The sequence below is a fragment of the Triturus cristatus genome, chromosome 11 (genome assembly GCF_964204655.1).
Source record: "Triturus cristatus chromosome 11, aTriCri1.1, whole genome shotgun sequence".
Taxonomy (NCBI): domain Eukaryota; kingdom Metazoa; phylum Chordata; class Amphibia; order Caudata; family Salamandridae; genus Triturus; species Triturus cristatus.
The window spans coordinates 848,453,792-848,477,003 of NC_140594.1; the positions used below are offsets into that span (position 1 = coordinate 848,453,792).

At 47.6% G+C, this 23,212-nt stretch overlaps 1 protein-coding gene across 5 annotated transcripts in view; it reads left to right on the plus strand.

Moving 5' to 3' along the window:
• UGGT1 (UDP-glucose glycoprotein glucosyltransferase 1) overlaps positions 1-23,212 on the plus strand; it is an 827,334-nt gene that overhangs the window by 28,550 nt on the left and 775,572 nt on the right. For all 5 annotated transcript variants that reach the window (XM_085634645.1, XM_085634646.1, XM_085634643.1 and 2 more), the window contains 3 exons: positions 824-962; positions 2,572-2,654; positions 19,054-19,184. In XM_085634645.1, the coding sequence (XP_085490771.1) occupies positions 826-962; positions 2,572-2,654; positions 19,054-19,184 (351 nt within the window). In that variant the 5' untranslated portion in view covers positions 824-825. The remainder of the gene's footprint in view (positions 1-823; positions 963-2,571; positions 2,655-19,053; positions 19,185-23,212) is intronic.

Below are 23,212 nucleotides of genomic sequence, written 5' to 3' on the forward strand. Positions count from 1 at the left end.
GAAAGGGGACACCTCCGAGCTAGTTTTAACCTAAACTACACCTTTCTTTCGATGATCCCAACTTCTATGTTTGTATTGTCTTCCCCTCCCTTTTGCTCCGCCCCAGGCATTGGTCTGTACAGGGGTGTATTGAAGCAAGCCCAAAATTGAAGACTGTCACAATTTTGTGAGTGAGGGCAGTATTTTTTCACAAAGCATGTGCCACCCTTGGATTATAATTTCCCTACTCCTTTGTGTGTTATAGTCCATCTGGTTGGCCAGATTTCAGAATATCTTGGATGTTCATTCTTATTACTTGATCTTCTCATGTGCTTACTCCATATAACCCTGACTGGTGCATAGTGTTTTCTTTCTTATTGTGTAGCTGAAGTCCTCTGAAGCACCAACCAACATGTATGTAAATAAATGAATATTTGTCCCATGATTTGATCAGATAACGAAAATTGGGACTACATTTGAGTAAGCAAGATTTAAGTTCAGCGACACATTGGCAAGTTTTTCTAAGCGTGTATCTCTCGTCTTGTTTACTGGAGAGTACTGTCATGACTTCATTCCACCATGTTTCATGATGCTGTGCTATGGTATTTGGGGTCGTGGGTACAGCATGCCTGTTTGTAAAGAAAAAGTTTTGTTTATGTATTCAAGTTAAAATAAAATAAAAACTGCAACAAGTCTGAAGAAATTCAAGGCAGGTAGATGCTTTACATCACCTTGGTTAATTAACTTTCCTATCCTCTTCTTTTAATCATCTAAAAGAGGAATGCATGATCCCTCAAATTAGATTACTAGCCAATGTGTGTTTTCTATGTCTTTTGTCTTTCAGCTATGTGCCAGAAGATGGATTGTCTTGCTATATTCTTTGGCATCTGTCTGTATGTCTCTACTGCAATGGCAGACTCCAAAGCTGTGACCACGTCTCTCACCACCAAGTGGGCATCTACACCACTGCTGCTGGAAGCCAGGTAAGAAAACATGCAACCAGTTCTGTATTTTGAATCTTATAAAGTTTGGTTGAGACAGAAAGCTTTAATTGGCATTCATTTTTATCCTGTCGTACTGTGTAAAGTGATATGATAGCCTTTGTTGTAGATGCCTGTTTGATTGAGACGGTGTGGGTTAGGAATGCTTGGGATATGGTGTGGACAAGCAAGAAGACAAATCACTATTTTGGTGCTTTGCATGGGTTGTAAGGTGTCGCAACAATATTGATCAACTTTCCCCCACTGCTTGATTACCAAGGGTTATGTGCATTTTTGAGTTGCTTGTATTACAAGTCCATCATAAAAACATTTTCTTTATAAAAAGAAGTTAATAAAATTAGCTTTAATTTTTTTTCTCTAAAACTAACATTCAAGGTTTTATTGCCAAACTAGCAACTTATCCCAAAAACTAAAACAGGAAAAAAGAGAGGAAAAAAGTGACTTTAGGAAGATGTGGATAAAAAACCTTATAATAATCACGGCAACAAATCATATTGTATAGTGCAATTTTAAATTAATCAACACACAGACCTAGCAGTCCTGTTAGCTATAATTTAGGTCTGCATTTCATTGGAACTAGCAGATACATTAGTTTGTGACCAGCCAGTGGTGCGGCAATACAGTTCACTCCAAATATAACCCTTAAAAAGTTTGCCGTCATCTATGAACATATGGAATTTTGTGTTTAGACCTAAGTGGCAGAGGAAGATCTTGAGTGAAGAATGAAGATCACCCCTGCCCATCCAGGTCTTACCATCCCAGCATTATTAAATTTGCGAACTTCTGAAAATTCTCTAGCCTCTCCAGGCAATATTCCATATTCATAATAGATGAGGCCACACATTGTTGCATGTATGCCAATAGATGATTGGTTCATGTTTGTTCGGCCTGGAACGCAAGGTTTCTATTTTTTTTCTCTTTTCCAAATGAAGATGTGGAGGCTTTCATACCTGCTATCTAGTTACCCAGACCTCTAAACTGCTCTACACAGTTTTGACCTTTGTCCCAATTTTATCAATCTTCCTATGGAGGCAATCCATGATAGCCCTCTCACGTCAGTCAATCCTTGTTTTTTTTTTTTTTTTCTCTGTTAGCATCTTAACTATCCAGACCTGCCCCAAATGTTTGGGGCCAGATCTACAGTAATGATAAACGGTGGTAGGAGCCCCTACCCCGTTCAGTGCACCCGAGACTGCCCTTTGCTCGTTTTCTTCAGGAAGACACTAAAGATTCCTCATCTCTTGGCACCCCTAAGTTGATCTGTCTGGCCCGCTTTTACCTTTTCCCCCTCTGTCCAGTTTTTCATGTGTATATTTGTTGGCACACTGAATACATATTCCCGTCTTTATTCACAATCCTTATGAAATGCCAATCTGTACTTCTATACTATGCAAACACTTGCATATGACCTCTGTGCTTATATAAAAGCACACTGCTGATCTTAGGAGCTATAGTCAAACTATATAACAACTCCATATAAAATTAAAATAAGTCCAACCCAGTATGAATATTCATATGGCTTTTTGGGCATTACAATGATTTCTGCTATGTTTAATGACTCTTTTGATTGTGTGTTTTTTCTTTGTATTAGTGAATTTTTAGCTGAAGAAGGAGAAGAAAAATTCTGGGCATTTATCGAGACCAGTCCAGAGATCACATCACATGAGCACAAAGGTAAGGGGCCAATTCTAAAGCCTCTCATACTTCTCATTCGTTTTGTATGTATTGTAAAAACATTGTTGCAATTTTAAATGACATGGTGGTGATTTTCTCTAGAAATTGTAAAAGGAAAGGGGAAATGAAGAAACATCTCTCCTTCATTTAGATTTTTCTCTTTCTCTCCGATTCGTCTATTGCCTACCCAAAAGAAGTACTTTGTCTGGGTTCTGTACTCACTGTATCCCTATGGCATGTTGCTTGGGATGGAGAACCTGGCTGAGACCTCCAATTTTGTTTCTGTGTAGTAAGAGGTTCATAGGTTAGCCCAACAGTTGCATTTAAAAAAGAATGTAATATGCACCAGTCGCAGATCTGAAATGCTTTAAATGCCTGACCAGTACCTCCTACAGTTCTCATTACTAACATGGCGTTCTACAAAATATGTTGGCCATCATTCATGGCATCTGTATGTGCACAATACAGCTCCATTTTCCTTTGTCCCGCTCGTATGAGTCTAAGGTGCTACAGGCTAAAACTGATATTCCTTCACTTTGGTATCGGTCAATACAACAAAGTGGTTGCGAATTGCGGTGCTGATGTACAGCTTTCAGCTATATATATGAGATTTCTCAGGGAAGTACTTATGCTGTTGAACTCGAGCACTTCTGACAAATAAAAAGTTGCTGCTCCCGTACTGAACCGAAGCCACTGCTGTTGTTTGCCCTTGTTTCATAGTTCTCCTATTACAGGCTGGCAAGGGACAGTGAGGAGCAGGCCTAGAAGACCATGTCTTTCGCACAACCTGCAATTTATGATTTGAATGAGAGTTCGGACTCTTCTTTCGACACTTTGATGTTTTGGATACTTTGCCACTGCTAAACAGTGTCAAAGTGCAAGTGCTTCCTGTTTACAGTGTAATGGTAATTGGTTGTCCATAATTGGTATGTTGTATTACTAGTGAAGTCCCTAGTAAAATGCACTATGTGTGCCAGGGGTAGTAATGCAAATGCTACTTGTGGGCCTGCAGCACTTATTGTGCCACCCACTCAAGTAGCTTTAAAAAGGGAACTCAGGCCTGCCATTGCAGGACCTGCGTGCAGTTGGTGAAACTGCCATGTTATTCTGTCAAGTGCACTCACTTGCCAGACCTTACCCATCCCTTTCTGTGCACCTAAGACACCCCTATGGTAGGTCTAGGGTCCCCCCTGGACAGGGTGAAGTGCATGTGAAAGGTAGGACATGACGTAAGGTGTGTGTCGTGTCCTGACACTGAAATAATCACCATTTCGTTTTTTACTTTTGAAAGGCCATCTTTCCCATTAGAATAGAATGAGAAGGCTGTTTAATATGTTTTCCCGCCTATCTTCCCAAAGACTTAAGATGGAAAGGTGAAGTTTAGTATGCCTGAACTCACCCCGCAATAACACATCTTTTTATGAAGATGGTTTTTGCATTATGTGTTTGTAAGTCACTCTTTCAGAAGTGGCTGGGTTTTTGTGCTTTAAACATTTCTGTGTGTCTCTGCCTGGTTGTGGATTGACTGGCTGGATTTTAAAGTGATCTGATCTGGGGAATGTCATGACCCAGAGGAGGAGGTGAGACGACACAGGCTGACCTGCATTTGGAGTGTAGGGGGAAGAGAAGCCCCTAGAGGTGAAGAGGCCTGGGCTGGTGCTATAAAACAATTGTCCCATCTCCTGCTGAGTGATTGAGACTCCAGACCCCATTAATGTAACGAAGAAGGTGTCACTGGTAGGAAGGCACCCAGAACTGGTTTGAGCAGCGGTCAGTGCCCCCTGTAATACAATGACTTCAAAGCTATTGAGGGGTATGACTATGCGAGCTGAAGCCCCTGAAGTTTGAAGAATGGCTTGATCAAGTGTGAAGAAGACTGGAGCTACTTCATGGTCAAGAGGACCTCTGCCAAGGAAGAAACAACTGAAGAGACTGATGGATAGGACTGCTCTTGCTGTGTGTTCTGGGGCTGGCCTGCAGTTTGCTGTTTCAAGCAAGGAAAGGCTAAAGGGATTTTGCGGTGTGCAGTGTCCCCCTGCTTGGAGGACTTTGCGGTGTGCTGTCCCCAAGGGCCTGAGGTGAGCTGGCTCCCTGTTTGAAAACACAGGAACACAAAAGTTTCCAGAGGAGACTCTCGGAGACGCTGTGTGCTCTGTCTAGACTGAGACCTTCGTAAGTTGTGCCCTGTGATCTTGGGCACGTGGAGTTCCAAACGAGACTCGGCGACACAGTGTGCGTGTGCTTGGTGTAGCATGAGTCTTTCGAGAGAATCGTCCTGTGAACGTGTGCTCCGGAAAGCCAAGTAAGTCTCAGCAACGCGGTGTGCATGTGCTTGGTGCAGCCTGAGACTTTCGCGTGAATTGGCTCGTGATCGTGCACACCAGAAGGGCAAGTGTGTCTCAGCGACGCTGTGTGCGTGTGCTGTTTGCAGCCTGAGACCCTCGCCAGAGGTGCCCTGTGATCGGGGGCACCCGAAGATCAAGCATGTTCGAGCGACGCTGTGCATGTGCTTTTTACCGCTGGAGACCTTCACAACTTGTGCCCTGTGATCGTGGGCACCAGAAGATCAAGTGTGTCTCCCCAACGTTGCATGCGTGTTTCGTGTGCAGCCTGAGACCCTCGTGAGGAGTTGTCTGGTTATCGTGCACCCGAAGTCAAGTGAGTCTCATTGACTCTGAATGCGGGTGTAGTGTGCAGCCTGGAATCTTCCCGTTGCCCGGAAATTCAGAGAGATTGCATCGGAGACCCAAGTCGCTGGACGAGGAGAGGAGAGTGGGTTCGCGCCCCCCAGGTAACGTGTGTCGACTCCTGGGACGCGGGCTCGGAGGTAGACTCTCTCGACCTCTTTCTCTGTCCTGCAGCGTGAGCATCTGCTTCGGCTCGCGACCCATGTGCCAATGGAGTGGCAGCACCGGGCCGGAGTGCGAAGCTGCATTCACTATGCTATATCTTACCTGTGTGTGTGTGTGTGTGTGTGTGTGTGGGTGGGGGGGGGGGGGGGGGCAAATGTGGCCGGAGACTAACCGCAAGCCATCACGAGTGGCGAAGAGACCGAAGGCACCGTGAACGGTGCTGGAGTAAATTACGTATTGTATTAGTCCTGCATAACGGAGTATCTGATGATTGTATGACGCATTGCCTTATTTCTGCACAACGAACTGTTTGTTGGTCGTATTGCCCATTGCATAAGTTTTGCATAACGAACTGCCTGATAGGTGTGTTACGCATTGCACTAGGTTTGTATAACGAACTGGCAGATAGATGTGTTACGCCTTGTCTTAGTCCTGCATCACGAACTGCCGGATTATCGGATTACACATTGCATTAGTGTTGCACACCGAACTGCCTGATATGTGTTCTGCATTGCATTAGTTTCGCATAACGTACTGCCTGATAACTGTATTACACCTTGCATTGCTTTCTCCTAACCGAGTATCTGAAGGGGACCGTACGCATTGCATTACAGGGGCATAGCAGTTTACAACGTTGTTGCATTACGCACTGCATTCCAGTAACAGTGTTGCATAACGAACTGCATATTACGACATTAGGATTACATAGGATTGTTTAGTTTAGCTCAATAGTAATAGGCCATGGGGAGCTTTACCCCAACCAATATGTTGGTTTAGTATTGTGTGGTCGCATCTTATATCTTTTTATAAACATATACTTGTTTTTCTATGAAACTCATGTGTAGTCTATTTGTGGCATCATCATTGGGTTGCTGTGAGCGTAATTACTTTACACATTGGCCTTGAAGATAGGCCTGGCTGCCCGTGTCTAGCTACCAAGGGGGTGGAGCCGGGGCTATCTCTAGAGGCGACCTGTCTTTCCCCAACGTTGGGGGCTCGTGGGTCCCTGTTTGGCCTAAGGTACCTACCTCAGCCAACCAGGGAACCGGGGATTCTAACAACTGGTTTGTGATCCGTGGTCTGCATGTTGCATGGAGGGACTTTTAGTAGTGTGAGTCCATCGGTGATACTGTTTTTCTCCAATTTTTGCTCTTGCCTGTTGATAAAGAGTTTGTTGTCCGTGAGGTCTTCGTACTACCAGGATGCCAAAGGTTTTGGCTTTCATTTCTATGTTTTTGTTCGAACGTGGGTATTCACTTGGTATTCCAGGAAAGTGTGTAAGTTGTGTAGAAGAGCCTCCCATGGAGTTTGGAAGGGGAGATATGAGTTTGAGGTTTAGGTTGTCAGTGGAGGTTTGATGTTCTCCTTTCATTTAATCTTGATCTGTTGGTTGGGTTGTACTCTGAGCAGGAAGATGTAGATGTCTAGGTGGTCAGTCCAGTCCAAGGGTATGGATGGTTTGCATTGGATGATTGGTGATATTGGGAAGATGAGTCTGAGGATGTAGGCTTTGGAGTTTGTTAGTTGGGTGACCTGCTGAACCATGTCAAGTTTTTCAGTGAGATTGACAAGCGTACCTATTGTGTCCCCCCCCCCCCACCCCCCCCCCCTCTTAATGTTAGGGTGGTTGTAGTAGCCCAGAAGTGAGGTTTCGGCATTTGGTATGGATGAGGTGGTGAGGAGGTCAGAGAATTTATCAGTCAAGTTTGTAGATGAGAAGAAAGGTAGGAAACAGTTGTATAGAACGTGAAATGGCATTTTAGGAGTTCCATGGACTTGGGGGATGTTTGCGTGCCTGGAAACAGGAGGACTGCAAGGCCTCTTCCTTTTATTAAGTGTGCGGGCCACACGCTGGACACTGTAGCCTGTGGGAACAAGTTTGTGCAGGGAAGTGGAGATGAATAATATTTCTGTCATGAAGAGTGTGTCAAAACGTGATAGGTGATAAGCGTGGACTACAGCAGAATGTGCTTTAACGAACATGAGTTGGAATGTGTGTTTGATAATTTGAGGGTGAGTTGTGTAAGAATTTGTTTAGGTCCCTGTGTCTTGGCTCTGTGTTGTGAGAATGTAGTCTTAAGTGTCTGTGTGGTCTAGGTCTGATGTGGTTGTGGGGATAGGTAGTGGAGTACTGGTTTAGACCCCCCCCCCCCCCCAATGTGATCTTACCTGGTAGGTGCTTGCTAGATTGCAGAAAAGCTGGGGGTTCTGCCTAAGATTCTGCCTGTCTGTAGCATTCATAAACCGGTACGGCCTTTGTCAGTGTTGGCCCTTAACAAGCTCAAACTGGTAACATACATGTGTTGTTTGTTTGACTTTTAATGGGTATGCCCTGAGCTGTTGACTGCAGCAGGGAAGATACTTGTGGGAAATCAGGTGCCATAGCAGAGTCTTTCTAGACAGTCTGGAAACAAACTGTGTCAGAAACACTTTGTATCATTCCAAACTGCAGGAAGCTGGCTCTGTAGATGGCATGCCACTGGGTGGTTATACAGTGCACAGAGTTCAGGGGCTCCCCAAAAGTGTACAGGACTCAATGTAAAACACTAAGTGCTCTATTAGTGGTAGTATGGGCGAGCAGCCTTAGGCGTAACACATCAGAGTGTAAGACATTTATTGCACAACATTGACCAGTAATGGACACACGACTCAAGAAGGAGGGTCACACCAATTTTAGAAAAAGGTACTTTGTACTTTATTTTAAGACCAAGGTCTTCACAATAAGTAAGTTTTTAAATAAAATGACTTTATACTTTGAAAAATTGACACTTAGAATCTTTTCAGAACAGTTCAATTTTATCCTATGGGTAAAACAATGTCGCGGTTAAACAGGAAAGTATCCAACTTACAAATCCAGTCTTCGGGCTCCTAGATCAGCAAGGTGCAAGGGTCAGGTGACTACAAAAACTGCACCACCAGTGGCACGGGTGCAGCCGGGTGCCGAGGTCAAAGTCTGATTTTGACCCAATGCTTTTCAATGGAGACACTGCTTGCAGGCAAGTGGATCAATTTCAGGGGCACAACTTGCGGTTCAAAAAAGTGGGCGGGGGCACAAAGCAGCACCAAACATACACTACCAGTGGCTCAGGGTTGGCTGGGTGCAAGGTGTAATTTCGGTGTGGTGCACCCAGTGCATTGCAATGGAGATTCTTCTTTTGGCAAACAGGTTGCAGGAAGGAGACCAATGACAGCAGAGGTAAGTAGAGATGTGGAGGGTCGTAGGGGTACCTTCCGTTCAGCTCACCAAGGCCCATGGACTTCTCGTGCAGGGGTCCTGATTGCTGGGGAGACTTTACTGCACAGGTGAACCAATCAGACTCTGGCCACCTGCGTCTGGTGCAGAGTGGCAGGAGACGCGGATCCGGAGTCCTTGGCAATTGTTTCTTCTGAACAGGTCCGCTGTCCACAAGAGATTTCAGTCTTTTTCAAAGGCAACAGTCCTCCCAGGGTTTTCTGAGGTCAGTGGCGGCAAGACATGTTGCAGAAGCTGGAGACTGGCCAGTAGAGCTGGGGCCAAGTGAGGCATCGTCTTCAGTCTTCTCTGCAGGGTTGTCTTCTTGCTTCTTTCCAAGTCAACGCAGATCTAGTTTCTAGGTCTGGGGAAGTCAACTAAATACTACATTTAGGGGAGTTTTAGTGGAGTAGCAGATGGGGCCAATGGGCAACTCGGCTGCGGTGGCTACACCCCCTATTATGCCACCCTCCTGTGGGAAGGGCATAGACCTAGCCCTGATTGTAGGGGTCTCCCCAACTTCAAGATGGGACTACAATATTATGGAATGGACCCTAATATTGAAGTGGCTCATCTGCTCATGCAGCTGTGCCTCGCCTGGGGTATAGTGCACCCTGCCTTAGGGCTGTGAGGCCTGCTAGTGGGGTGACTTACCTATACCTCCAGGCAGTGCTGGCTGGCATGGCACCTAGGCAGGGTACCATGTTGTAGGAAGCTGGCTCTGTATATACTATACGAAAGTGAGGTATAGTGTGCACAGTCCGGTGGATCCCCAAAGGTAGGCAGAGGTTAAGTTATATACTACTTCACTCTCTATTTGTGGTAGTGTGATCGAGCAGTAAGGCAGTATCAGAGGACAGTGTTGAACACGTCGACGTGTATCCGGAGACTGTTGCAGGTCATGGAGGTGGACAGCGTGGATTACCCAGCCGCCTTGACCCTGTCGGTTGATATGGAGAAGGCCTTCGACAGCGTGGAGTGGCCGTATCTGTTTAGGGTCTTGCAGGAGTTTGGCTTGGGGGATGGGTTCGTGCGTTGGACGAGGTTGCTCTATACCAACTCGGTGGCTAGGGTGCGAACGGGGACCACGATTTCGGCTCCCTATCCTGTACGTCGGGGAACGAGGCAGGGCTGCTCGCTATCGCCGCTGCTGTTTGCCCTGGCAATCGAGCCGCTTGCGGCCCATGCCCGAATGGGACGCGCGTATGCTGGGCTGCTCCTGTGGGGGGAGACCCATTATATTTCCCTCTACGCGGACGATTTATTGCTTTTCCTGGCTGACGCGGAGGGGGCCCTTCAAGGCGCTAGGGTGCTACTGGAGGATTTTGGGCGCCGCTCGGGCCTAAGGGTCAATTGGGACAAGACTTGCGTCTACCCCATTACTCAGTGGGAGCGAATTCCCCCCTCCCTGGGGGCGATCCGCTGTGCGGATAGTTGTCTGCCGTATTTGGGAGTGCGCATTTATCGCACCCAGCACGACCTGTTGGAGGGGAATGTGGGGAGGGCGATCGCGGGCCTGGCGGGCAGTATGGGATTCTGGAGCACTCTCCCGCTCTCGGTGGCCGGGCGGGTGGCGCTGCTGAGGATGGTGGCGCTCCCACGCCTGTTGTATTTTTTCCGCACACTCCCTGTCTGGGTGCTGGTGTCACTCTTCCGCAAACTTACGGCCATGGTTACGGGCTTTATCTGGGGGGCGGGCAGACGGCGGGTGGCGCTGACCACGCTGCGCCGGCCCAGAGCCGAGAGGGGGCTTGCGGTACCTGATTTCGAGTGGTACTATTTGGCTGCCCAGCTACAATGGCTCACGCAGGCAGTGGCACGGGAATTTAGAGGCCCCGAGGGTCCGCAGGGTAGAATGATCCCGCGACACGTGCTTTCCTTTATCGTTTTCCAACAGCGACTCGAGCTGTCACAACTAACGCTCGAAGAGCGAACGCTCCGGCTGTGTTGGAACCGGAGCCTGCGGAGGGCCGGCGCTGCTCGCCCTTACGCTCCGGAGATCCCCTTGGGTATGTGCACGGCCCTCCCCCACGGCGGGGACTGGTCGGGGCTGGCCCGCTGGGAAGATCTAGGGATACAGATGGTGGGAGACCTATACCTAAATGGAGAGCTTCGGCCATTCCAGGAGCTGCTGGACTCCTTCGGGATTCCGAGGGGCGACTATCTCCTCCACGCGGCCTTGGTGGCGGCGCTGCAGAAGCACTGGGGAGTGGGGCTCTCGGAACCGCGGACGGCGGCCGGCTGTCAGTATGTGGTCATGGCGGCGGGCACATTCAAGGCCATTACTTGCCTCTATCACAGAATGGCCACGGAACATCTAGCTCCTTTGACTGCGCTGAAGGATAAGTGGGAAGCCGATATCGGAAAACCTATCCCGGAACTGACATGGCCTGCACTTCAGAGACGGGCCTGGAAGAGCACGCTTAACGCCCGGTTTCAGCTGGTGCAGTATTTCACCCTGCATAGGGCATACCTGACGCCGGCTAAATTGTTTCAGTATTTTGGGGGCCCCATGCCGCAGTGCCCTCGTTGTGGAGAGGAGGGGGCTGACTTTAAACACATGTTTTGGTCCTGCGATGTTTTAAGTGGCTACTGGGAGGAGGTCGTCGGATGCCTGGCCCAAGTGACAGGGCGGGAGTTGCGGGTGGAGATGGGAGTCTGTTTGCTGCTTTGGTTTCCACACACGCCGCGCACGAAAATCACTAGCAAGTTTTGCGACCTGGGGCTGGTGGTGGCCATGCGAGAAATTACGCTCCACTGGAAGTCGAGGACGGGTCCCAGCGTCGCGAGGTGGAGAGCGACATTTACCAAGTGGGCGGGTAGCGAGGGCACGTTCAGGCTGCAGCTTGCGCTTAGGAGAAACGATGACAAGGCTCTGGACATGGCTCGGGCGTGGGAAGCACTAGTGGTTGATCTCCAGGGATGGGGAACAGCGGGGGAGGGAGGCCCTGCGGCACTGGAGCAACAGGCAGGTACTTAGGGGTGGGGGAGGCTAGCTGTTTGGCTCATGGGGGCCGGGGGCTCTCCTTTTCCTCTTTGCCTGGGGCCTGTCTGTGGTGGGGGGGGGGGGGCGGCTCATGGCTCTTAATACGGCTCCTTCTGAGAGAGGTTATCCTGGTAGTAGTCATCCCGGCACACTGACATGTGGGTGGGGGGGGGGGCTGTATTATTTCAGGGGAGGGTTTGGGGACGGCGCATTGGTGGGTGGAAGTGGCCCAGATTGTATTTGGATGTGATTTTATAAGCGGATGGCGGCCACTGGCCAGATGAACATTGTGGATGTCAATTGTGTTTGAGTAATGCAATAAAAAATGTTTTTGCAAAAAAAATCAGAGGACAGTGTTAAGCATTTGTTGTACACACTGTCAGCAAATGAATTCACACACTCCTAGACTGTACTTCAGACCAATTATTTTGTATCAAAAATATTCTTTAATGTATTTTATATCCTAGAATCAAGCAAGCCTGGCACAAGTAAGTGATAAGTACTTTGCAGTAAATATACAGATTATAACACAGTTTGGGTTGCAATTGTAAATGTACTTTGATTTGATTTCAGTAGTGATACTGATAATGCAATGCTTTTCAGAATGCTTTGAATGGGGTTTTCAGTAAGATTACAGGTAAGTTACTTTTGAGATTACTTTTCTTACTCAGAGTAGTATACCTGGATACTACTCTGGGACATTTCCTATGAACAGGTTAGTAAAATCGTTTTTGTTAAACTGTACAATTTTAAAGAATTTCTTTGGGTTTTCAAACTCCACACTTAAACTTTTCACAGAAAAATAGTCACTGTTATCCTATGGAGGAAAATAGTGTTGTTGGTTTTGAGGGAAGTATTTGGTAGTGGGAGTTGAGGTTCTGGGGCTAGACTTAGGGGTCTCCCCCCAGGGTCAAGGATGCACTCTAGTTACACCCTCAGCGGCACTAGGGCGTCCGGTTGCTGGGGTGGCGAAGTGAGCTAAATGACAATGATGGATTTAACCAAGCTCTAATAGTGTGGGGGTGAGTGTCTGAAATGTTTCAGTGCTCCGTCCATCATCTTTATTGTGTTTCCTTTGTTCGTCCTAAGTTGGCTGGGTATGCCCAGACGTGGGTCCCTTGCTCGCTTTGCCACTGGATTCAAGCTAGCCTGCCTAATGAGGAGTGTTACCCTGAAACCTGTCCCAGGATGCTTGTTTCCGGCCCAGGGAGGGCCATGCTTGCAGTTCAGGCTGGTCTGTTCCCATGAGGATCAGGGTCAAGACTGATTTGCATATTGCTGGGTCTGAACTGGGGTGGCGAAGTGAGCTAAATAACTATGTGTTTAACCCAGATCTAATAGTGACTGGTGGTGAGTCTCTGATAGGTTTCAGCTCTCCGTCCATTATCTTATTGTGTTTGTACAGGGGACCTATTTGGCAGGGATAGTGTGCACTACAATTGAAACCACATCAAAACCAGGCAAAAAGTGGGGGCTAACCATGCAAAAAGAGCACTTTCTCACACAAGCCCAATACTAGATGGCAGGATTATTCCCAGTAAAGTAACCTGCAACAGAACATTTTAGTTAAGCAGTGGTTACAGGTAAGCATGTTATGTGATAGGGCACAGACATGTTTTTTTTTTACTTGTGATAAATGCCCTCTTGGGAAAAATAGAGACCAGGCATGGTTGCAGGCCCTTTGACCTACCAGAGTGTAACTGATATTGAACATTTCATCCTGGAAAAGTCATGATTAGTATTTGAAAATGTTCCCACCGTGTTTTCCAGCAGTCCTTTTCTGGCAGTCAGCGTGGTGAGATTTTAAGGAGTTTGACTAAAATATGGTTGCGTGCTTTCTAGAATAACTCCCAGATACTGATACATAAGATTGTACTATATTAGTAACACCATTGGGTTTGGGTTTTAGATGGTGGAAGCAGTCACCATAAAAAAGCATAGAGCAGAATAAGGGTACAGTTTATATCCAGTCCAGGCCTCGAAAAAACATAAACCTGTTACTAGACCTATGGCTGTAGTAACTTGAATAATTTAGACCATGCAGCTGCTCTGCATAGGTTTGTTACTGGGATATTACCTAGGAAATCCATAGTGGCTTACTTTTTAACAAGTGAAATGCACCCCAGACACAAAATATAATGTAGGTTTGGCATTGGCATAGCAAACCTTTTCAATCTGTTTAAAGCATGTGACCTACAGCAGCACATGCTCTGCAAACGGAAAACATTGCTTGCCTGTAACAGTTGGTATTTGCTGTAGTTTCACATAAACTCTCCTGGATGCAGGTCACATTATGACGTCTTAAACATTAATTTACACGTAAGTACATTACATTACACTAGTATACCACCTACTTACTCTCATCTGCATGGGAAAACACAAATTTAGATGGAGTCTATGCCCTGGTGCATTTTGGGTTTTAGGGGAAGGATTACAAATCACCTCGAAACTGTACTACAAAGAAAATGACTTGCAACGTCCGCTCCCTGCACTAAATGGCAAAAGCTATGGGGTGGAAGCATGTGAATCTACAGCACTAATAGTTGCAAACCGATTAGTACAGCTAAGTAATGTTTAACTTATTTGATCTGCAATTTAAAACTGCAGTAATACAAAATAGTGGACCTGTTGGAGCAAAAGAAATTACTTTTCAGTTGCACTTCACGAGGAGAAAAAGTGGTGTAAACTAAAATTCTATCTTCCTGAAAGACACAATGTTAAATAGTGGACGTATGGGGTGCAGCTTAGTGGTTAACATTCTATAGTATTTATAGAGTGAAGTAGTTTCATTTTATGTTCTCCTAAAGTATTGTGATCACTTGCAAGTTGCCTCTCCTTTTGCCTCACAAAGGACCAGATGTGCAAATAATGGAGATTGTAAAAATCATCGCAAATTGTGCATCAACTTTTAACAGATCTATTCTGTTTTTGTGAACCAACCCATGTACTAATAGGTCGGTTCATAAAAAGCCTATTCGTAGTGGGTCACAATTTGACCTACCTCATGAATATTGTGTGGTATGTTCCAAATTGTGACCCACTATGACTCACTGCCATCACAGGGATAGTGAGTGGCCTGCTGCGCCATGTCTGTGATTTGCTTTTAAATAAAGTGATCATTTTTTAAATTTTTTAATACTTTCTATTTTCCTTAAATAAAAAGCATTTGCAATGCAACAGGTCTCGCATTTACACCAGTTTGAGCTATTGACATTGTAAATGACAATGCCTTTTATTTTTGTTTTCGTTTTTAAAACCTAAATAAAAGGCATTGTCATTTATAATGCCAATAGCTTAAACTCTTGTATACCGAACACGGAGGCATTCTATATATCTGCAGTGATAGTGATCTCACACTTATTTCTGCAGTGCTAGTAACCTCACACCTATATCTGCAGTGATAGCGATCTCACACCTATATCTGCAGTGATAGTGATCTCACACCTATAGCTCCACGGTGTCCACGGCGACCCTTAGTGATCATTGGTATTACAGAGACCAGCTGCACTACACATGATACACGTGACACTGCAAAAAGCCTGCCATATTGTGGGCTTGGCAAGTTTGTACGTTCTGTCAGTGGGCTCATATGTCTAGAAAGCTGCTTTCTATTAAGAAGGCCCTGCCATATGTGCCCCCCTTGGTGGCACTGAATGACCCCCTCTCCATCCCCCCCTCGCCGATATGGGAGACCTGGAAGGGGGGGGCACTCTTCACCTATTTTATAGATATTCATTGAACTTGGACTAAATGGAGGCCCCTTGAAGGGTTGGGGGGCCCTGAAGGGGCCTGCATTACGCCCCTGGTTTGCATTCGAGGTTTAGTTGGGCGCCCACAATATTTGTGATTTAGGCTGAATTGGTGCTTGAAAGTAATGCAACCTAAAACATTGTGGAGCATTCAAAATAAGATGAAACTATAGTTTTGAACGACTAATTGGGGCGAGATTAAGAATGCGCATCTAAAGGTATCCGCCTTTGAATGAATGTTTAAAAAAATATATATATATTAAAAATGGCCGATGTATCTATCGGGTGCATTTGAAGCCTTTAATGTTAGTTGTTGTGTACTGCCTGGATCTACGTAGCCTTGTCATAAACATCCACAACGCGCTTGGGTGCCATTGGTATTAGGATTGAAGTCAAATGCCACCCTAGGAATAATTGCCACTTCTGGCGCATCTTAACTAATGAACGCTTACAAGCGCTCGGGATTCTCCCAGTGGGTGCATGTTTACTAAACTGCACGCGGTATCTCAAAAACATGCATACATTAACACTGTTTAAGTTTCCTCTCCACTTTTTGGATCTGGAAAAAATATCTCCTTGTGAGGCCTTTTATAAGGAAGTCCTGTTTTCTTGGTCTTTCACATGCTTCATTTGACATGCATCAAACACAGCTCGTGTATATCTTTATAGCGCCTCTAACACCACTCACGTTGTTAATCGTACTAGATGGCTGATGTTTCTGTTGCTGGATTTAATAGGAGTTTGTTTTGTTACGTCGCACGGCTAAAGGATGACTGTAGATGTCCGCAGCGAGCGTTACTTTGAGCTGTCTCGAATGTCTATGTCTTACGGTTGGCGTCTAAGAGCGCAAGTTCTTAAGTCAAGTAAAAAGTAGCATTAAGTACAAAACTCGTACAATAAATCCGTTCAACCCGCCTCTAACCACAATGTCACGGTGTCCACGCCTGTATGTCTGACCTATGACTTCCGTGGCCAGTGGCGCTACTTATGATTGGGCTACTCCAGAGAGCGGCGAGTCGCCTCCAAGACGTTGTAAATCACGAATATTCAAGACTTTAGGTGCAGTGGGGGCTGCCTTACGTCCCTGGCTCGAGCAGTCCGACAATCCCCGGGTCCTCGTTCTTTCTGACCCTACCTGACCAGTGGCTTAGTCGCCGCTGATTTTTCAAACCGAATGGTTGATCGGTTCACAGATAGTGAATGTAAGGATTACCACATAGTACCTTAAACAGACCAGACAACACTCCTCAAACTCGGTCTTTGGAATGGCATGAAGTCACCGTTCACCAGCTCTACGAAGCACTCTAATGGCCGTGGAAACAGGAGAGCCACGTCCTAATCTCGGCTTCACGCTTAACCAAATTGCGTGCTCCTGGGCAAACACATTATTTCTTCGAGTCCTATGCTGTGGTAAGGTCACAAGCAATGTGCTCTGCTAGTTAAATGGCCATGGAAATAGGAGAGCCACAACCTAATCTCTGCTTCACCGCTTAACCAAATTGCGTGTTCCTGGGCAAACGCATTATTTATTCGAGTCCTATGCTGTTAAGTTCACACATTAGCCTTTTTCACGCTGCACACCAGTGAAAACATGAATAGATCTTCTATTCAGCTCTTGGATGAAAGTGGGGTTGGGGTCCAAGCAGAGAAGGTCCTGGCATGCGTTATCTGCCTTTATTAGGTCTTGCCTGAGCCAGCGCTTTCGCGCTGCTCTGGCGAGAGTTTTAGTAAGCGGGTTTTGGAAGTGCAATCTAGTGGCTTTTCAGGCCTCCAGCTACAGTGCATGTGCGCCGGGCGCGCGCACCATTTGTCAGCCTGCGTGATCACTTTCGCGGCTGCTTTGATGTTCTCAGTGAGCCGCGCGGCCACTGAGAACATCAAAGCGGCTGCGAAAGTGCACACTATTTGCCAGCCTGCATGCCTCTCTCTGCCTTAGTGCGCGCAACGTGCCCTCCCCCACCCCCCCTCCCTTATCCCACTTCCTGCTTGTTTAATTTTGTTTCCCTCATGGTCTCTGCCTCTAAACTCTTGCACCACTCCCGGGCGATCGCTGTGAAAGCGGCCAATGCTTGTTTCTTCTTCTAATTTAGCGCAGCCACCGGATCACACCCATCGCGGCACTTGGACGGTCCCGCCTTTCCGCGGATGGCTCGCCGTTTCGTGAAGCCCATCCATGAGAGAGTCTTGTCGTCCCTCCGACCCCTCGCGGCCGGCGTCTGCTCTCTGCGCCGTGTCTGCCTCCCTGTTTAGGAAAAAAGCCGTGGGCGGGAAAACTTGTGCCTTCAGGGACCCTTGATCCCCTGCAGCCTGCCAGAAGAATAGCAGGACGCAAAAGCTTTTCCTGTTTACTAAGAAAACAAAGAATTTTTTTTTTTTTCTTTTCGGAATCCTTGAAAGTTTAGTTCTTACCCATCCCAGAGCGTGCTGCTCTCTTCACCTTCGCTTTCTTATTGTCCGACTTTCCTTGAGGCGCCGCTAAGCCGCTTCTGCGCTATGTGATCATTATTCTACCAGGATCTGTCAAAACAAGCATTGGCATAGCCAATAGGTCTCGCTTTTGGGACCTTTATAAGTATTTAGTTATGCAACTGTTGCATGGCTAAACACTTATAAGGTCCCAAAGGCGAGACCTATTGGATATGCCAATGCTTGTTTATATTGTTTTGACACAAATAAGCACGGCACGGCTTACTTTGCCCTCTGCCTTGGGAAGGCCATAAAACAAGCCTTGATCTCTTGTCTTTATGGGGCCATGTGTTCCAAATTAGTAACACATGGCCCCATAAAGATAAAGTGCTTTGCGACAGACGCAAAGCAGGCCACCGAGTCCGGCTTGGAGGCGAAAGGGTGTTAAACCCTCATTTCCAATGGCAGGCCATCGTTTAGCATAAACGGTGACACCAGCCAATGGAAATGAGGGGCGGGGGCTTAAAGCCCTCTTCGTTAAGTCCTTGTTAACAATAAATCTCGCGAGGCGAGCAGCGCATGCGCTGCCACTCCACGCGAGACTTGAAAACGAGATACATTTTTTAAGATTAGGGACCACTGCCTAATCCCAAAAACGTATTTCTCAACATTCACGAAGGGGAAAATGTCACTTGGGGACCTCTTCTTGTTTATGAATGCCTTACCACTACCTTTCAGTAGTCTGTAAAATATAATTGGAGGGGAGGTCCTTAACAATGCCAGACTAAATACTGTATCTGTTTGTAGTCACAAACCTGTTAGCTAATCACAGTTTGGGTTTCTTGCATTCGAAAATACCTTTTTTTTGCAGTTGCAAATGGCCCGATTCTATGAATGAGGCCAGCTTTTAATGCAAAAAGGCTAGATACATCTGGCCCATAGGGCTATGAATTAGCAGCTTCCTTGGCTTGGGCCTGTAAGAGGCCCATCCACATACATGGTTAAAATAAAACTAATGTGTGCCAAAAACGCATGGCATTGAGTTCAGCTTTCATCCTAGATGAAAGATTGGCTGCCAGAGTATGCATGTATTGTCTGGGAGTTTGACTGTCCTCCAACCTTATTGTGATGAGTCCTTCATCCACCTTTCATCTTCCATGCTTTTGCTCGACAGGTACTGATTTCACCAACTACCAGCTCATTATGAAGAAAGCCAGCCAGTACCTCTTCCCATTGCAGCTGAACCTGCTGAAGTTTGGCTTGTCCCTGCGCTCCTACTCTGCCTCCGTGCAGACGTTCCAGCAGGTAACTTGTTCACTGTGCCTTACTGTTAAGCTCCAATTGTTGGTAATCTATATTAATTGGGCTTGATTCTTGACTGTCTACTGTTTTGAATGTCATCAATTCTATATGGTTTCTTTTTTTGTGGCTGCCACATATAAGTCTCTCACTTTTGTCTTCCTTGTGAGTAGAAAAGGTTCATGAATGCATTGCTTGTAGTGACTTGTAACTTAGGTCTTTGAATTTGGATATTCTTCTGGCAAAGCAATTTGCTGGAGAAATCCTGTGATAGAGGTGGGCTTGCTCTGTGCTTATCCCAATCATCTTTGTAGCAGGGAATACATCTCATCCATCTTGCAGATGTATTTATTTGAACAATTACAGCCCTTTTGATATCAGTCCTCCTTCTCATATTTTGCATGTTATTCAATTGAAACTGGGCTGATATCAAGAAAATGAAGTGAATGTTGGAGGGGGAATGGAGAACCATTTCTCTGAGACTTCAGTGGTTGCTCGGCAGTATTCATGGTGGGTTCTGCTATTTAGCAGTAGAGTGCCAAGATCTCCGGGTCTGTTGCACTCTAGTTGGATAACCCGGTTACCCTCCAATAGTAGTTGAGCTAACCGTAAGACTCACTGTAGGAGGTGGTGGAGTCTTTGAATTCTAGATACAGTATGACAGTTCTTGCAAAGAATGCAATCCAGGTCTAGACAAAGATGTACTTTTTTTTTTTTTTTTTTTATATATAGAGTTTTATTGAACAATAAATCAATTACAAGCATGGGCCTACAACCACCAGGGCCGGCCGCTAGTTTCAGAAAGGATCATACAGTTGTTAAGGCAATAGTCGGCTCCCGGGGCCCAGCCCCGTACATTGCTCCGGATAGTCCTAGGGAAGCAGGATACATAGGATTAACATAAATAACAAATAAAAACAAAAGGCGAGGCATTTGGGCAAAAAGTGTGGGTCAGGCTACCTCCGGGGGACTCTACTTCAGACCTTCAAGTAGCTATCAAGAGGAAGGAGTACTGATAGGTCGGGGGGGGGGTCACGGGAGAGGAACGTCTATATTCGGTTGTTCCAAAAATCGCAAGGAACCATCAAGGGTCAGGGGGACAAAGCAATATCGGTGTCCACTAGGGGGGGGGAGTACAGATACCCCCACGATACGCGTTCCATTGCCCCCAGATTCTACCCCATGCCCCCGGTTTACCACGAGCCACATACACAGTCTTCTCCCTTAACATGCACCAGTCCATGTTCTCCTTCCATACGGACACGGTGGGAGGCCGCTGGGAACCCCAAAGCTGCGCTATATCTCTCTTGGCAATCATGTTCCCCAGGGCCGCCCACCGAGTCTGAGCTGCGTTATAATCATTGGGCTCCCACACATTCAGGACACAGCGACGCACCTCCGGCAGAAGCGCCACCCCGGTGACCCGGCCCATGACCACATGTACCCGGCGCCAGTATTCCGCCACCTCGCGGCACTCCCAAAGGATATGGAGAAAGGTGGCACTGAGCCCACATCCCCGCTTACAGAGCCCGTCTTCAGAAAATCCCATCGAGACCAAACGGGGACCCGTCACATACACCCGGTGGAGAATCTTTAACTGGACCAGGCGGAGACGGGCTGGAATGGCCACTTCCTTGGGGGACGACAGTGCGGACTGCCAGTCCTCGTCGTCCAGTTCCACCCCATCCCCTGTCCACGCCTCCCGAAGGCGCACCAAGAGGTCAGCCCGATTATTGATAAGTTTTTTATAAATTAAAGAGATAGTACTGTCGGGGACATGTCCATCGAGTATGCGGTCCTCGAGAGGCGAAGAAGCCGGGATCTTGGTCCCCGCCCCAAAAACCGAGAGCAGGGCATGCCGAACCTGGGCGTAGCGAAAGAACTCCCTTCCCGTAAGTTCGTATTCGCTCTGGAGCGCCGCGAATGTTTTAACCGCACCCTTAATCCATAGGTCTCCCACTCTACTAATACCAATCGTGTCCCAACGGTCAAACCCCTTCGTTGTCCAGAGGCTTCCCAGTCGGTCGGAGGCAAACAGAGGAGTAGCACACGTTAATCGCTCGCTCCAGCCCATGGCTACATTGGCCGCCTTCCAGATCCGCACCGCAATCTTAGTAGGGCCCGTAAGGGTCCGTCCAGCCGATCTGGAGTAAAGTGCCCTGTTATAGTTTCCGCCGGGAAGCAGGAATTTATCCATCCCATACGCCGGATTCAAGCCAGGCGCATACGTGGCATGGTTAATGGCCGATAGCTGTGAGGCCCAATAATACCTGCGAATGTCGGGAAGCGCGATGCCCCCGTCGTACCAGGGGAGAGTAAGCTTTGCCAGAGCGATACGTGCCCGTCCGTCCCACACCAGTCTCCTCTGCAGGCTCTCCACCTCCCGAAAGTAGGACACAGGAATGACATCGAAGGAGTTCTGAAGTGCATAGAGGAATCTGGGAAGGGACAGCATTTTAAACAGTGCTGCCCGACCCAGCGGGGACAAGGGCAGCTTACACCACCGAGCCGTGTCCTCCCTCAAACGCCGAAGTGGAAGCAGGAGATTCTGCTCATAGCGAGCCACCGGGTCCAACGAGACGTATATCCCCAGGTATTTGAAGCCGGACAGAGATAATTGGATCGGGAGCCGCGGCGGCAAGAGAGGAGGGTCACCGGAGATAGGATAGACACAGGATTTAGACCAGTTGATCGTTAAACCCGAATTTCTCCCAAAGGAAGTCAGAACATCGAAGAGAACATTAAGCGACCGCCGCGGCGAGGTGAGATACAGGAGAATATCGTCCGCATACAACGAGACCCGATCCTCGAAGCCCGGGGCCCACCGGATCCCTCTGATCGAGGGCTCCCAGCGGAGCCAGGCAGCGAGCGGCTCCAGGGCAAGAGCAAAGAGCAGAGGGGACAACGGGCACCCCTGCCTCATACCCCTACCGAGAGCGAAGGGCCGAGAGACCCGCCCATTAACCACCACCTGAGCCATGGGTCCCGTGTAAAGAAGCTTCACCCAGCCAAGAAATCCTTCCCCAAAGCCGAATTTGGTCAAGACAGCCCAGAGGAATGGCCACTCGATGGTGTCAAAGGCCATCGTGGCGTCTAAAGAAACCAGCACGGCTGGTTCGGAGAGGTACTCCGCCCTGGCGAGGGCGCCGTGAAGACGCCGCAAGTTAAGAGCGGTGTTACGATGAGGGATGAAGCCGCATTGATCAGGATGAATCAGATCGCAGATGACGCTCAACAAACGATTGGCAAGGACTTTAGCCAGGATTTTAGGCTCTGCGTTTAGCAGTGAAATAGGCCTGTAGGAGGCACAGCGGTCTCGTGGCTTACCGTCCTTGGGGATCACGACTATCGTAGCCAGCCGCTGGTCGTCAGGAAGGGAACCTGCCTCCAGGGACTCTTGAAACATACGACGGAGGAAGGGCGCGAGTTTATCCGGGCGCAACTTATATAATTCAATAGGCAGACCGTTGGGACCCATCGCCTTGCCCGAACGAAGGGACCGAATCGCAGTTGCTATTTCATCTACAGACAAGGGAGCGTCCAGCTGCTCACGGTCGTCGACGGACAGGCAAGGCAAAGCAATATCCCTAAGCAGAAGGCGAGAGTCTTCTTCATCCCTATCAGTCACCGAGAGTACACGGCCCGGAGGTGGTCAGCGAAACATTCCACAATCTCACCAGGCTCAGTCACACACACTCCATCCGAGACACGCAGCTCCGGGACCACACGATTAACTCTCTCCTTCTTATCCAGCCACGCAATCAACTTTCCCGCCTTGTCCCCGGCATCATACAATCGACCCTGCTGCTCCCTATACATCGTTTTGGCCGCGTCAGTGACAAGAGACCTGTATTCAAACTGTTTCAGGCTGAGGGCATGTAGCCCGTCAGGAGTGACACCAGTCTCCAAGGCCCACTCCAGCCCCGAGATGTCAGTCTCCAGCTTCACCACTGCCTCACTCTTGAGCTTCTTAGCCACCACTATCTGGGAGAGGGCGTGTCCGCGGATTACGGTTTTAAAGGCTTCTCACAGGG